This window comes from Chelonia mydas, chromosome 3 (assembly GCF_015237465.2).
Source record: "Chelonia mydas isolate rCheMyd1 chromosome 3, rCheMyd1.pri.v2, whole genome shotgun sequence".
Taxonomy (NCBI): Eukaryota; Metazoa; Chordata; order Testudines; family Cheloniidae; genus Chelonia; species Chelonia mydas.
Genome location: NC_057851.1, coordinates 6414185 through 6431068, shown reverse-complemented (window position 1 = coordinate 6431068; position 16884 = coordinate 6414185). Strand labels below are relative to the sequence as shown.

Below are 16884 nucleotides of genomic sequence, written 5' to 3'. Positions count from 1 at the left end.
TGCTTGTTCTCAATTTCAGGTGACATTATAAATAAGCGGGCAGCAGTATCTTCTGCGCATGTAAACAAAACTTGTTTTGCCTTAGTGCTTGGCTGAACAAGAAGTAGGACTGAGTGGACTTGTAGGTTCTAAAGTTTTACATTGTTTATTTTTGAGTGCAGGTATATAAAACAAAATTCTACATTTGGAAGTTGCATTTCATGATAAAGAGATTGAACTGCAATATTTGAGGTGAAATGAAAAATACTATTTTATTTTTTACAGTGCAAATATTTGTAATAAAAATAATAGTATAAGGTGTACAGTGTACACTTTGTATTCTGTGTTGTAATTGAAATTAATATATTTGAAAATGTAGAGAACATCCCAAAGTATATAATAAATGGTATTCTATTATTGTTTAACAGTGTGATTAAAACTCCGAATAATTGAGATTTAAAAAAAATCTTGCGTTTAATTTTTTTTAATAATTTGGCAGCCCTAAAAAGAATATAGATCTCCATCAGAAGCCTTGACGCAATTAATAAAAGATTGCTAAACCAGCTAATAAACTTTGATTTTATTGTTTTGGAGACTTGGATTACTGGTGCGTTAACTGTAGGTTCTAAAACTTTTGGTAGGGAAAAAGGTTTCCTTTTTAAATTGTACTAAACATCCCTTCATTGAAACATTCTTGGCAGGTGGTACACATTACAGCTGAAAGGTTTTTGTCTCTCTTCCATGCACACATCTTCAAAGACAGAACAGAAGGTGTTTAATGACCTGTCTTTCAAAAATAGTTACTGGAGCTTTATTCAAAGACTTAGTAAACTTCAGAAATAGTGATCACTGCAAATTGCAAATAATTGCAGTCATGAACTATGAACAATATAATGGTAATTTTTGTTAAGTCTATTGACACTAAGGAAGTAGGTATTTTTAGAACCTTTTTTCTGAGGTAATTGAGTTTCTATTTCTTTATAAATGAAATCCTAGATATAGAGCTAGTGTGTGCGCACACTTTTTCATCTGGCCATGTTGTGTGCATGTAACCCCCAATTTCTGTATGTAAATCAACTTGCATGTGCTCAGTGGGTATCTGCTGCAACTCTGAGAATACTTTGACCAAAAAAAAAAAGCTGTATTCTCCATGGTTACACACATGTGGCACTGGAAGTAACTCCATCTTCCTCAAAAGTACAGGCCCCCTACCTGTTGATATACCTTAAGAGAATAGCTGAATCAGTAAAAGGAACTTATAAACCTGACTTAGTCTGCTGTATGGTGGGTGAAGCGCTGTCCATAGGCACAAAATCCATAATGTGATATCCATGTACAAAGCTGTGCTATTGCTACGTTAAGCTTTCACGGTTAAAATCAGTCAGGAAATACAAAAGATTAAGGTTCCAATAATATTATTTTGGCTACCTTGTATGGCCCTTGTGTTGAGGTGTACATTTTACTATATAAAGTGTAAATAAATGATTTTGTCACACTTAGAATCATAGAATATCAGGGTTGGAAGGGACCTCAGGAGGTCATCTAGTCCAACCCCCTCCTCAAAGCAGGACCAATCCCCAGCTAAATCATCCCAGCCAGGGCTTTGTCAAGCCTGACCTTAAAAACCTCAAAGGAAGGAGATTCCACCACCTCCCTAGGTAACGTATTCCAGGGCTTCACCACCCTCCTAGTGAAAAAGTTTTTCCTAATATCCAACCTAAACCTCCCCAACTGCAACTTGAGACCATTGCTCCTTGTTGTCATCTGCTACCACTGAAAACAGTCTAGATCCATCCTCTTTGGAACCCCCTTTCAGGTAGTTGAAAGCAGCTATCATATCCCCCAGTTCTCTCAGCCTCTCCTCATAAGTCGTGCTCCAGCCCCCTAATAATTTTTGTTGTCCTCCGCTGGACTCTTTCCAATTTTTCCACATCCTTCTTGTAGTGTGGGGCCCAAAACTGGACACAGTACTCCAGATGAGACCTCACCAATGTTGAATAGAGGGGAACGATCACGTCCCTCATCTGCTGGCAATGCGCCTACTTATACATCCCAAAATGCCATTAGTCTTCTTGGCAACAAGGGCACACTGTTGACTCGTATCCAGGTTCTCTGTAACCTCCAGGTCATTTTCTGCAGAACTGCTGCCTAGCCATTCGGTCCCTAGTCTGTAGCAGTGCATGGAATTCTTCCGTCCTAAGTGCAGGACTCTGCACTTGTCCTTGTTGAACGTCATCAGATTTCTTTTGGCCCAATCCTTCAATTTGTCTAGGTCCCTCTGTATCCTATCCCTACCCTCCAGCGTATATTCCTCTCCTCCCAGTTTAGTGTCATCTGCAAACTTGCTGAGGGTGCAATCCACACCATCCTCCAGATCATTAATGAAGATATTGAACAAAACCGGCCCCAGGACGGACCCCTGGGCACTCCGCTTGATACCGGCTGCCAGCTAGACATGGAGCCATTGGTCACTACCCGTTGAGCCCAACAATCTAGCCAGCTTTCTATCCACCTTATAGTCCATTCATCCAGCCCGTACTACTTTAACTTGCTGGCAAGAATACTGTGGGAGACCGTACCAAAAGCTTTGCTAAAAATCAAGGAATAACACGTCCACTATTTTCCCCTCATCCACAGAGCCAGTTATCTTGTCATAGAAGGCAATTAGATTAGTCAGGCATGACTTGCCCTTGGTGAATCCGTGCTGACTGTTCCTGATCACTTTCCTCTCCTTTAAGTGCTTCAGAATTGATTCCTTGAGCAGCTGCTCCATGATTTTTCCAGGACTGAGGTGAGGCTGACTGGCCTGTAGTGCCCCGGATCCTCCTCCTTCCCTTTTTTTTAAAGATGGGCACTACATTAGCCTTTTTCCATTCTTCCAGGACCTCCCCCGATCACCATAAGTTTTCAAAGATAATAGCCAATGGCTCTTGAATCACATCCGCCAACTCCTTTAGCACTCTAGGATGCAGCGCATCTAGCCCCATGGACTTGTGCTCATCCAGCTTTTCTAAATAGTCCCGAACCACTTCTTTCTCCACAGAGGGCTGGTCACCTTCTCCCCATGCTGTGCTGCCCAGTGCAGTAGTTTGGGAGCTGACCTTGTTCGTGAAGACAGAGGCAAAAAAAGCATTGAGTACATTAACTTTTTCCCAAAAAAAAAAAAAAAAAATCATGATCACATCTATATGATAAATTGCATTTATTATGAGTCTTTGATTACCTCATCTGAACTCTGCCCACTAATTCATTATTGCTGGCAATATTTCTAACACTTAAAATCTCTGAGCAGCCTCAAACAGTTGCCAAAAAAAAACCCCACAACCCAGCTGCCATAAAAATATTATCTTCATTCTCCAAAATGAAGACTTTTCTCAAAAATAACACTAATCTAAGCCTGAGGCTGGCAATCTTCGGACCTAGTTTTGAGGTCTGATATCTCAAAGATAGAAACTGGAGCTTAATGCTATTGCAAAGGGGAAATGGTTGGTTGGCTATTGAGATATATCACTCACTTCTAGCCCTGGAAGGCCTGAGCAGATCAGATGTGCATTGTGTATAAAACAGCCAAACCTCAACATACTCTTATTGGTTTTTCTCCTTGTTTTCTGTTGTTCATCTAATAGATTCTAAACTCCTTAGAGCAGGGGTCTTGCCTCCTGTATTCTGTGCAGTGCTTAGTATTTTGCCTCACCCAAATTTCTTCACAGTAGTTTTTATGAATCAAGAAAGGCATGGTGGATGCAAAGACCATCTGTACAAGACTCCTCCAACTACACCAAGAGTTCCAATAAATAGACAAGCATGAGACTCTTCTCCCACCCAATCTGAAAGATCACCCTGCCATTTAGCAATCCCCAATCAACCATGCACTCCTGTGGGATTGGATAGTTACCACACCTCTATTCAACCAGTGTTCTCAATCCCACAGGCACAAGATTAAGCTTTTAGTGTACCACTAAATCCCTTCCACCCCCTCCACACACACCCCCCCAACCCCCCGCTGAAGTTAGAATGATGGACCAGTGCCTGGGAAGGGAAATCCAGATATGGAAGGAACCCTTAAAAAAAGGCCCCTATGAATATAGGGAACAATACAATAAAAATAATTTGACAGGTGTATAGGTAATAGTCATTCACTGTAGCTGAATGATGATAAAATTGATGGTCTTGATGTCATGATGGGGTAAGTTGAGTCATGAAATACAAAACATTAGGAAATTATTAGTTTTTATAAGACAGGTATGGAAGAGACATGTCACTCACTGCTTCCTTTCAAGAGTGGCTGTCCAAAACCATATCCCTGGGATTAGGATTCTGTGCAAGCATGGAGAGGTCTGACCTAGAAGGGTCAGTCAACAAAACTGTTGCTGAGTTGCTGGTCACAGGTGTTTTTTTTAGGGCAGAAGGAACTGCTTTTAAGTAACAGGTAAGCCTGGCAGAACTTGCGTACTAATTCATGAGAGCGAAGATCTGCTCTTAGGGGAACAGAGTTGTACTATTCTCAGTCTTTGGGGAGAGGAGGTGAATATTCTTGGCAAAAGTGTAAAAGCCAGTGTTATATACCTGGGAAAGCTGAAGGGGCAACTCCAGAGTAAGTTGTGAGGGGTTTTGTCACAAGAGTTCTTGGAAACTGCTTAATAAATGTAGTGACTAATTTGGAGCACACAGAAGATGAAGCAGATGGTCTGTTCTGTGCAGTGAGTGCCATCTGGAGAGGATTGCTCAGCTCTTTGATAGATGACTTTTGTTCTGTGGTTGAAAAGAAATATTAAGGTCATGCTGCTGAAGGCTGAGGACATCTTCCAAAGACTAAATACCTCTAAGTGACGGGGGAGTAAACTAGAGTTGTTCCCTCTTCATTGTGGAAAGAAAAATATAGTATCTTACCTTCCACAAATCAAGAAACAGCTCAAGGGAATTAAAAAACAACTCAAGGCTTGCCTCTTTGTTAAAAAGTTTTGTTCTGACTCATTAGAATGGTTATTATCCATGGGGCAGCATGATTGAAATATTAAGACCGTGTGGTCCATTGGATATCATTGGAACCTGGGAGCAAGGAATCCTACAATTCTCATTCTTGCTGCCCTTGCCTTGCTGTGCAGTCTTCAGCAAGCTACATAATCTCTCTGCGCCTAATTCTCATCTGATGTAAATTAGTTGAGCTCCATTGATGCTGGTTTTCCTGGTGTAAACTGGTGGGACTTTGCCCCATCAGGTGTTGGCACATGTAACATGGCAGTAATGCTTCCTTACCTCATATGGATGTTGTGAGGATTAATTTGCTTCTAGAGCACTTTTGAAAAAGCTATTTGTAGTAGGTGAAATTAATATTTTTATGGGGGAAATAAATAACAGAATTTCCTAGAACAGAAATTGCAGTTACTTTTGTGGACATTAACATGCAGAACTAATGTATTTGTTTGGCATTCAAATGCTGCAATGATGGCGTTCTAGAAATATCTCAGATGTATCGATAATAAAGGATGGGCTCCCATTAACTATAGGGATCTGCCAAAAATGTAAGGTGACTTTTGGACCACAATAATTTGTTTTGCGTTGTTTCTGTATGCTTAATATATATCAAGGTCCCAGTGACTAATGTAATGTTGATAGGTTTCTTCCAAATCCTGTTGTGTATGCTCTTCGTACATCATAACATGATAATTTGAAACTCAGAACAATACAAAAACTTTCCTGTTACGTGGTGCTGCCCAGTAGTTGGGGCAAAATTAGACAGAGGATGTGCTGTTCTCCACATGCCTATCTGTGCTGGATTTGAATAAATATATGTGTAGATGGGCTGAAAACAGATTTTAATCATAAGCAGAGAACTTAGCCTTTTGGGAGTAAAATGTTGGATTTTATGGCTGTTTTCAGTAGTTCCTGTAATTCTAGTTATACACTGTTTGGTGGTAAAGTGTGACCGCTTGATTTGTCAGGTTTCAGAGTAGCAGCCGTGTTAGTCTGTATTCGCAAAAAGAAAAAGAGTACTTGTGGCACCTTGGAGACTAACAAATTCATTTGAGCATAAGCTTTTATGCTCAAATAAATTTGTTAGTTTCTAAGGTGCCACAAGTACTCCTTTTCTTTTTGATTTGTCAGTAGCTAAAAGGGCTTTTTAGCATAGTTGTTGCCAGGAAAGTTACTGTATTGAACTGGAAAATGGTCTTTCCTCTCTTGGTTGCATGTTGGTTTACAGGTACCCTGTATTCTGGGGGAGCTGAAAGTTGGGTCCAGCTTTTTTAGAAACTTTGATTAACATGATCAAATCTGGAATTGTTTATATGATGTATAGAAGCTTTAGTAAGGAGCTAGTAACCCGATTTGTGTATCTGAAAATTCATACTGTATCTGTTTGCAAGGATGGCAGTGTTAACTTCCATGTTGTAGCCAAATTCCAGCTCTGGTAATTGCATTATGTCTACAACAAACGCTGAAGTTTAATATGGCAGCATTGTGTTTGTGTGGTTTAGTTTTACTATGTAGTATTGCTGTACACTGTTAAACAGCTGCATTTCTGAGGTGCATATGGGATTCCTATATCGTTATAACTGGTTAAATACATTGGGATTCTTTGTAATGAAGACACTATATATGTATAGAAATATATTGTTAATGAAGATAAGTATTCTTCAACAGATATTTCTAATCTTCTGATAGATTTTGTATGCTAATGCTGCAGTGTTTTACATCATGTAGTTGTAAGCATCAGTGATAGGAGACCATTCTCTGTGGTGTTTAATTTTAGCACTGTAGCATTTAACGAAAAGAAGAAACAAACATTGCAAATAGTAAAGATAAAACTAATACCCCGATATCTGGGCCACAGATTTATTTTTAAAGCATAGAGTTATATCATCCCTCTGCAGAATTGGAGAAAGTCATTCAAAGCTGTTGTAGCTTTAAAGTATTAACCTTTATTGTTATAAATTATTCTGCCCGAAATGCTGGGTTACTGAGATTTGACATTGCTCATCTCAACTTCATGAGTCTAGGATATAAGCTTAAATCACTGTTTGTTATGGGTAATACATAAAATTGACACTCTTGGGTATATTGATCTAATCAAATTGAGTGAAAAATCATTTATGATGCACAATCGTTTTAAAATTCATTTGATTTTTGTTAATTTGTATTCCTACTGGAAATAATTCTGGCATTTTAGTAAACCTAGCAAAGGGGGGGAAATTGCAACATTTATACAATGAGCAGTCTCTCACAGTGGCATTGAGACTAGTCATAGCAGGAAGATTAAAGCTGGCTGGTGGTTCTCTTTTTATGTGGAAAGAGGGGACGAATACCTAGATCCTCCACTCTTCTTTCCCTTCCAATGAGGAGCTGAATTGCAGCTTTCAGATATCATTAAAATGCATCTCTAACTATAGTGGATCGAGAGCAGCTACTAAAGTCAAGTCAGAATTGAAATTTGAGTGTGGGGAATACGAGATCATAATTAGATTTAAAAAAAATTTGCTAACCTGTGACAGAGGGCAGGAAGAAACTTTGGACTGGATCAGTGATACTCAGACTGAGGCTCAAGAGCTGCAAGTGGCTCTTTAATGTGTCTCCTGTGGCTCTTTGTAACACATGATATTGAAACACTGTGTGATTTATTAACCGATCAGGATGCTTTTACTATGTTATTGACCAATTGTAGTTGATAAAATAATACTTAAAATAAATAAATAAACAAACAGCACAGTAAATGAAACAATGAATTCACACTACTGTGGCTCTTTTGGGTAATGTTGGTCGCCATATTAGCTCCTGAACCACTGAGGTCTGAGTATCCCTGGATATACTGAGTCAATATACTGAGTACTTGTCCAGAACCAGATCCTTGTGTTGCACATATAACCAGACACATAGGTAGTGAACAGTTTCTCAGTTTATTAAATATCACACTGATAAAACCACCAAAAATTTGATATTCAAGTCCAGTAGTTTACCTTCCCCAACCTCCAACTCTTGTGTTCTTTCCTCTTTTTTTAATTGTTTTGGTTTGCACTGGTATTAAACAGACTGCTGTTTTCCATCTAACACCTGTTATGTTGGACAGCACTAATAGCAAGTAAAGCTGAGTTATTTTGTAAACTAATGACTAGTTTATAAAACAACTGATTGGAATCAGATGAAAGGCAGGAGTCTAGCTTCCACTTTGATGCCTCTGCATTGATGGAAAGTCGGTGGCATCTTAATGACTGATTTTGCACCAATCAGACCCTGATTATTCATGCTGGCAGTGAGTTTATGAGGTTGTGGCTGAATGGATGCTATAGATGCCATTAACTGTAATAACGGGGAGCTTCTACAACAAAGGCATGTGCTAATAAAATCAATTACTGTTCTCATAAAATATGTTTAATGGCTAACTTGAATAACCTTGTACACTGAAAGTGTATACTGATGAGATTTTATTAAGATTCTCTCTTTGTATTCATATAGTAGCTGTTCATACAAATAAAGCATATCTACTGGAACCCAGATAAAGCTGCAGGATTTTGAATAGCAGGTCTTTCTGGTTATTTGTTATATTGTTTGCAGTGTGAGCATGCTGTAGTTACCTCAAATATTCTAATTTCTTTTACTTTTAGATTGTCAGTTTCCTAGGGCAGGGGTTGTCTTTTTATTGTTTTGAATATCACCTAGTATGGTGGGGTCCTGGTTCATGACTAGGAATTGTTAACCCAAAGATAATTAAAAAGAGCTGACCTGATTCAGCTGAGATGTTTTAAAATAAGTTAAACCAGTATGAAAACATAGTGGCCCCCTCCCAAATGCTCTGATTTAAAATTTGGCCCTACCATCAACCTTTGAGTTTTGAAAGAAGTGTCAACCTGTGTTTATTTTATAGTCTTTAGCAAGAGAAAAACTACATCTCAAGGCTGAAGAAAATTTGTTTAATAGCTTTAAAGTTATGTTTCCATTTGGAATATTTATGCACATGTGAGAGCATTTTTCTGCATCCTAAAGTGATTTTAGAACATTGGGTGTCAGCTGGACTCCTCTAGCTTTGTCACCTTTTAATCGCTTAAATTTGTAACTGCTGAGGCATTTATGAGCAGCTTAGTGCTTAAGGTTCTGATCCAGTGCCCATTTAAATCAATGGAATGACTCCCATTGACTCTAATGGGCATTGCTTAAGGCTCCATGAAGCTAAATGTTGCTCTGCCCTTAAATGAGGTGCTATCTCATAGTGAGGTGCCGTGATCACGTCAGCTTTTAAAGGCATCATTTCAGCTCTAATTAAAAAGCTAAGGTTTCTACCACCACTTTGACATGGCCCCATTGCAGGTTTTGTATATTTTGTGGTCAAAAATTTTCACCTGAAAACACTTTTCAATTAAAATGTCTTTTTAAGACTAAATATTTTGTTCAAAATGTTGGTTTTTGATGGGAAAAAATGAAATGTTAGTTGCCCCCCACCTTTCTCTTTCTTGTCCTTTTTCCTTTTTTCCCTTTTCCTGCTCGAAAAGTTGGGTTGGGAGGGGATTAAAAGGAGGGAATTTTTTTCCCCATTGAAATAACAAAAAAAAAATATTGAGGAAAATTTTGAAAAACAATTTTTTTAATGCAAAAACATTACCATTTTTTGACCAGCTGCATTCTCTGGTGTATGTGTTAAGTATCATAAATGGCAAGTAGGTGACTGTTAGCTAAATCTATGTTATAAAAATATGAGAGATGCGAGATAGCGAAGCTAGTGCTGTGTTAGAAACCATAACTTTTGACCTTGCCTTTGCATGCTTGATTTCGCAACCTTAATGATGCATTCATGTATTTGCATTTAATTTATAATACAAATCAATGAGTTTCTAAGTATTCTGACGGGGGAATCACACTTTCTTTTGACATCCGTTCAAACATTGCTGTGAATATTAATGTTGAACCTTATTAGAGGAAGGAATTTTTTTCTGCAGTAGCACCAAAAAACTGATTGAGTGGTTGATTTGTTATTTGTATTTTCTGTATTTCATTGTAAAAGTTTTCGGTGCTTCCTTACTGCAATATCTCACTTTTATTTTTGGGCTGCTTGATCATATTACTCCAGCCTCTTCAGATTTCATTCTATGAATTTCCAGACAAAGCATCATGTCTTTATTTTTCTCTTCAGAGCACCGTGATCTAGTGCTAGAGTGTTGTTCATTAGTTCATTCATAACTGCTTTCTTTTACACATGGAGTGCCTTTGAACTCCCACAAGAGGGTGGAAGTCTGTTATTGAAGCATGACTCTGAGTGTCAGGCCTGCTGAATTCTGTTCTTGTCTCACCCAACGCCACATACGAATCAGTGACTGGGTCATTTGATCTTTCTGTGCCTCAGGTTGCCTGTTCCAAAAATGTGTCCAGTATTGTTTACTTGATTCACTGGGATGTTTTATGGCTCTGTTTGTAAGTGCTTTGAGATTATGAAAACTGCTACCATGTATATGTTTGCAAAGTATTATTACTTTCTCACTTTTCATGACATTGCTGAGCTGACATCCTAACATCATTTAATTTTGACAATGTGAAATACTTTTGGGGCCATAATGAAAGGTTGGTTCATGGAGACTTTGGGATAAGAGGGTTTCTGTTGAACTGGGACTTGACTGAATCCTTCTTTTGGTAAAAGACTCTCACTTCAGAAGGCCTCAACAGAAAAAATTTTAAAAAACAAAACAAAACAAAAAATCTTCCTGAGAACTGTGACTTGTCATAGACTAAGGTTCCAGGACTGAATATGGCTGGATATTCAGTTGATGGCCATCATTGGCGATCTTAGCACCACCAAAGCTTTTGCTGAGCATGTTGTTTGGTGAAAGAGGAGATCCATTTCAATGTAGGCTTAAACAGTTTCTTATAGCCTTTATTTTGCATGTTATAAGACAATGCTGTTATCACCTATGAATTACACATAATGCAAAAACAGTTAAGATAAGAAAGGTAATTAATCAAGTTACCTCTTCTGGTGACAGGATGACTCTTTTTTCAAATCTCTGGTCTCTGCTATGTTCTTCCGCTGTGTCTTCTCCACTCTTCTATTGTCAGTCACCTGTATTTTATCCCTTGTTCCCTAACTTTGCACAGACTGTCTACTAAGTTATTTCATTCATGTACCTATCTAAGTAGAACATTCTCATGCATAAATCACAATTACTAACCTAAACTAATACATTTTTGTTTATTCTGTTAAAACTTACTTTTATTTGTCTACTTCTGTCTTCTATCCTATGCTGTAAACCCCACGGGGTCTATCCAGTACTTACCTTACTTGTCTGTTTCTGTGGCCTTGGATTTTTACTTGTTCATATATCTTGTAGGGTGAGGTGTGGGGGGGGCACCTGATGTTAACAATTCCCTCATGACACTCTGCTTCACCCCTCTATTTACACAGACCAAAGATTTTACAAATAAGACACACAAACCAGTTTTAATGGTTTACACAGCCCTGAAACTGTTTCAGCTCAGTTCTTAAATGCTGCGTCAGCAGACACATTCAAAAAGCAAAAATTCCATTATATCTTGTTATAATAGCATATATAATATTCATTTCTCTAATATTATTTTATATATTTTTATATATATATATATTTGACTGACACAGTTCATTATACAGTTTTCTCACAACATGATCTCTGGCCATGTAGTGGTATTCCTTGGTAAACATGCCTCAGAATTCGTTGGTCTTCCATCCTAGTGAGAGTGGTAAATTAGATAGTAGAAAGGATGGTCTTGTTTTTCAGGAACTGTAATGGCACTGACATAATCTGAGTTCTATTCCCAGCTCAGCCACAGGCTACTTGTGTGACCTTGTACAAGTCACTTATTATATCCTTATTATTATTACGCATCCAGTGAAGTGAGCTGTAGCTCACGAAAGCTTATGCTCAAATAAATTTGTTAGTCTCTAAGGTGCCACAAGTACTCCTTTTCTTTTTATTATATCCTGTGTCTCAGTTCATCATCAGTAAAATTGGGATAACATTTTCCTACTTCATAAAGGGTGGTGTCAGATTAAAATCCATTAATGACTGTGAGAACAGATTTAAACATTTTATTAAAGCTAATGTGAAAAAAATTATATAATACATAGGTTGAAAAAAAGTGTGTCTGTACATTTAGGTATAGTGCTTAGATTATCCACAAATACAAAGTTTGTTTTTAAAGTTATATGCTACATAGAGTACATAATCAGCAATAACCCAAATTTAGGTGAATAGATTTAACAATAGAGTTTAGATATTAGAATCTGAATACTTGGGTACATCACTCATGAGAAGTTGTACAGAGATTTGGTTGTGGAAAGCAAAGTATATCAAGGAGTGGAGATTGTCCCTCAGTAATTGAGAATTAGGTTGGTTGTCCATTTAGAAAATACAGTCCATGAGGAGAGTATTTGTTACTTTCCTGACTATGTTTCTCATTGGCACTCCAGCTCATCTCTCCTGGTATGTGATGAGAGCCTTGTCAGCACTTAGATCAGAGGTGGGCAAAGTACGGCCCGCGGGTCACATCCAGCCTGCGGTACTCTCCTGCCTGGCCCCTGAGCTCCTGGCCTGGGAGGCTAGCCCCCAGGCCCTCCCCTGCTGTTCCCCCTCCGCCGCAGCCTCAGCTCACTGTGCCCCCCGGTGCAATGTTCTGGGCGTCAGCACAGCTGCAGAGCTTCGGCCTGACCCAGTGGTCTGTGCTGCACGGTGGCATGGCTGGCTCCAGCTGGGTGGCACGGCTGCCTGTCCTGGTGCTCTGGGTGGCGCAGCTGTAGCGCCGCCAGCCACTGGTGCTCCAGACAGCGCGGTAAGGGTGCGGGGGGGTTGGATAGAGGGCAGGGGAGTTTGGGGTGGTGGTCAGGGGGCGGGGGTGTGGATGGGGTCGGGGCGGTCAGAGGGCGGGGAACAGGGATGTTGAATGGGGACAGGGGTCCCCGGGGGCAGTCAGGAAGGAGGGGGGGTTGGATGGGGTGGCCGGGGGGCAGTCAGGGGCGGGGAGTCCAGGGTTGGTCAGGGGACAGGGAGCGGAGGGGGGTTGGATGGGGCAGGAGTCCCAGGGGGTGAGAAGCAGGGTGGATCGGATAGGGGGTGGGGGCCAGGCCATGTCTGGCTATTTGGGGAGGCACAGTCTCCCCTAACCAGCCCTCCATACAATTTCGGGAACCTGATGTGGCCCTCAGGCCAAAAAGTTTGCCAGCCCCTGACTTAGATAGACAAAGGTGAGATAATTGACTCAGTGCTTCTAATCGATCTTTTAGTTTTTGACTAATGACCTTAGTTGTGGTTACTGGAATTTTAGTTGTAGTAAAACAGTATTTCATAACTTTTCTGCACACTGTACATGCCTAATGGCTTCCAGTGACCTTAGACGTTTGGAGGTTTTCACTTTGGAGCTGTGTACTGGAATTTAGACATGGATAAGTGAGTAATAGGTGCTGTTTGTTCCACCTTCCCAGTATTGCTCAGCGCATAGGTGACATGTGTTTCAGTTGTTTTTATATTACTATTCAATTGTTGTATCCTGGACATATTGAGAAATCTCTGAGTGTTGTCCACAGAGAGTGATGATAAGCCCATTCCTTTAATATTATTCTGATTCTGAGCAAAATTCTATTACAATGAATAATATGACTCAGAGACCTGTTGACTTCATAATGAAGTCTGGTGAAATCTGCATCCTCACCTTTTGTGAATTTTTCTGCAGCGATCTTATTCTTTTATATAAAAAAAAAAAAAGTATAATCCTCCAAATTTAAGAATAAGTCCTTAGACTGATAAAGATATTGGAAAGTGAATGTAAGACCGCCTTTTTAAATTCTCATAATGGTGCTTTAAAAAAAAAATCTGTCCTTCTGATGCAGCTTGAATTTTTTTTTTTTTTTTTTTTTTTTTTGAGAAGAGAGAGCTTCTGGTTTGAAAGCCCCAGAAGGTAGTGCTTTGGTTTCTGATTTGCATTTGTGTTCTGTGTTTACAGGAGTTTTTTGAGAACCCTTCTTTTCGCCCTGATGGCATGAAACTCTACCCGACTCTAGTGATCCGTGGTACTGGCCTGTACGAGCTCTGGAAGTCTGGAAGATACAAGAGTTATTCTCCAAGCGCTTTAGTGGATTTGGTGGCTAGAATTCTGGCTCTTGTACCACCATGGACACGAGTGTACCGTGTTCAGAGGTAATTTTTCTTGGTGGGCTTTACTGGTTGTTTTTTTGTCTCGGCTGTACAAAGAGTTGCTCTGACTGTAGTAAGTTCTTAACTACAATATTTATTTTTTTGTCCTTCTCCATCATTATTGCATTAAAGTTTATTAAAATTGCTGCCAGTCAATGGGTTAAACTGAATAATGTGAGCACCAGAGTTGCCTCTTGAACTCACCTACATGTTGCCAGTATTTCGGACCCCTCCCAAATGAGTTTCAGGCCAGGATGTGGAACAAATAGCATTGATGGATTATGTCCTCTTGTCTGTAGCTAAGGCCTATATATCCAAACTCTTATTAATGGATCTGTGCTGCAGTTGATACTTTCAACTCTTGAATCCTGCTGTCACTCCTCAGGGATGTCATAGGGGTTAGCAAAATTACACTGAGGCCTGGTCTGCACTAGAGTTAGGTTGAAGGGAACTGCCTTAAGTCAACCTGTTAATGTATGTGTCTACACTGTGGGGTCCTTTATGCCGAACTAAGCTGCCTCTTATGTCAACTTCTGTAATCTACCTCTGCGAGAGCGTAGTGCTTAATTTGATTTTCATGGGTCGATTATGATGTAGTGCAGACGCAGCGTTGTGTAATTCGACTTAATTGGCCTCCAGGTGGAGGGTCACAATGATCATCTGTGACCACTCTGGAGATCATTCTCAACTCTGCTGCACTGCAGCCAGGTACACCGGAAACAGACCCTCCTCTGCTAAAGACCCGGGAATTTTTGATTTCCCATTTCCTGTTTGATCAGCATTGGGAGCGTGCCAGCTTGAGCACAGCTGATCATGGAGACTACATGCCCCAAACGTGCTCCAGCCTGGTCTGCACAGCAGGTGGTGGATCGCATCGCTGTGTGGGGAGAGGAGTCTATGCAGGCAGAGCTCTGATCCAGCAGAAGAAACGCTGACATTTATGCAAAGATCACTTGTGGACTGGGGGAGAAGGGCTATACGAGGGACACACAGCAGTGCCGTGTGAAAATAAAGAACTTCGCCAAGCCTTCTCCCAGAAGGCAAGGGAGGCAAACAGTTGTTCTGGTGCTGAACCCCACACGTGCCGGTTCCATGCAATTCTCAGGGGTGACCCTACCAGCACCCCCACAAGCAATGTGGACACCTCACAGGTGTGTGAGTCTAGGGACAACACGGAAGGATGATATGGTGGATGAGGAAGAGGAGGAGAATGGGAGACAGGCGAGCGGTGGATCCATTCTCCCTGAGAAACAGGCAATATTTTTAACCTTGGAGCCCTGTGGGTCGCAGGACATCACGGTGGCCGACCGTGATGCTGGGGAAGGCACCTCTGATGAGTATACAGTTACAATCAAAGTCCAGTTAAATTTTAGCGGGCACACACATTCGGTGGTATTGCATGTTTACTGTGAAGAAAAAGCGAGGTGCTGTGGTTCTCTGCTTACAAGAGGCCGCTCCAGCTATGCAGAGGGTGGCCCCCGGAAAAGGCTGTTTGTCGACTGGGATAGCCCGGGAATCCTCCATGGATATCTCTAGGAAACTTTCATGGAGGTACTCTGCAATCCTTTGCAGAAGGTTTCTGGGCAGGGCAGTCTTATTTCTTCCACCATGGTAGGACACTTTCCCACGCAACTCCTGAATTAATTCTGCTGGCATCATTGCAGTACACAGCATAGCAGCATAAGGATCAGATCTATACCCAGACACTTGCAGCATCTCCTTCCTTTCTGTCTCTCTTACCTTCAGGAGAGTGATATCACATAGGGTCGCCTAAGGGAAACGGGGGAAGTTCTCCGTAAAAGTGCTCTTAGAAGAAAAACCACCAAACCATGTGGCTGCTAATGTGCCTTTATTGTGCTTGGCATGGATCAGCAAGTAGTTTAAGTGGCTGATAGGAGACTGGGGCCCCACATGTGAGATTCCGCAATTTGGGAGTGAAAACGTTCCCTCCTGCCCCGTTCGTAAACAGCTTCCCGTGGTGCTATGGGGAGAGATGATTTGTTAGACTAGCTCCCTCTGCTCCCGACATGAGTCTGTCATAAACTTTATTAAAAGTGCGGTCACCCATGACTCGGAGGGGCGGGCTACTCACCATGGCTGGAACAGCAAAATGGCACAGTGAATGGTTACGGATTCTGATTGTTATGGCTTGCACCTAGTGTAATAAGTGGTTTTTTGTTTTTGTTTTTTTTTTTAATGAAAACGGCCTTGCTATGGAAACATTTTATGCATATACAATGGCCCCTTTCTTTTTTTCCGTGACTCACAGCTGGAAATGCGTCCTTCGGCATGTCATCAACACCTGAAAGAAGACTTCCGCTGATTAGGAGGAGGAGAAAGAGAATGCGGGAGGATATGTTCACTGAGATAATGAACGCCTCCGAGACAGCTGATGCAGGGCTGAGAGTGTGGAGGATTTTACTGTCTGAGAAGTTGAACATGGACATGGAGAGCAGAAAAGCTTCCCATGAGACTGAGTGTGCGGCGCAGGATGAGATGCTTCAGATTATGAGGGGCCAATCAGACTTGTTGAGCTGTCTGGTTGAACTGCAGGAACAGAAGCAGGAGGAGAGAGTCCCTCTGCAGACCCTGGTGGACAGCCAGCCAACATCTCCTGGCGCAGAATCACTCTCCCGGAAGCATTCCCTGAGGTGTGAAAGAAAAGTCCATTATCCCTTTCACTTAACTCAGGGGGAGGACACAAAGAACAGAAGGCGCCCATTCTCAGACCTTTGATGATGTCGAATGCGGTGTTATGTTACATAGC

At 40.8% G+C, this 16884-nt stretch overlaps 1 protein-coding gene across 2 annotated transcripts in view; it reads left to right on the top strand.

Annotated features, from left to right (window-relative positions):
• Window positions 1-16884, top strand: part of ELP3 (elongator acetyltransferase complex subunit 3) — a 134970-nt gene that overhangs the window by 59678 nt on the left and 58408 nt on the right. For both annotated transcript variants that reach the window (XM_037893829.2, XM_037893831.2), the window contains one exon: window positions 13927-14120. In XM_037893829.2, coding sequence (XP_037749757.1) covers window positions 13927-14120 — 194 coding nt within the window. The remainder of the gene's footprint in view (window positions 1-13926; window positions 14121-16884) is intronic.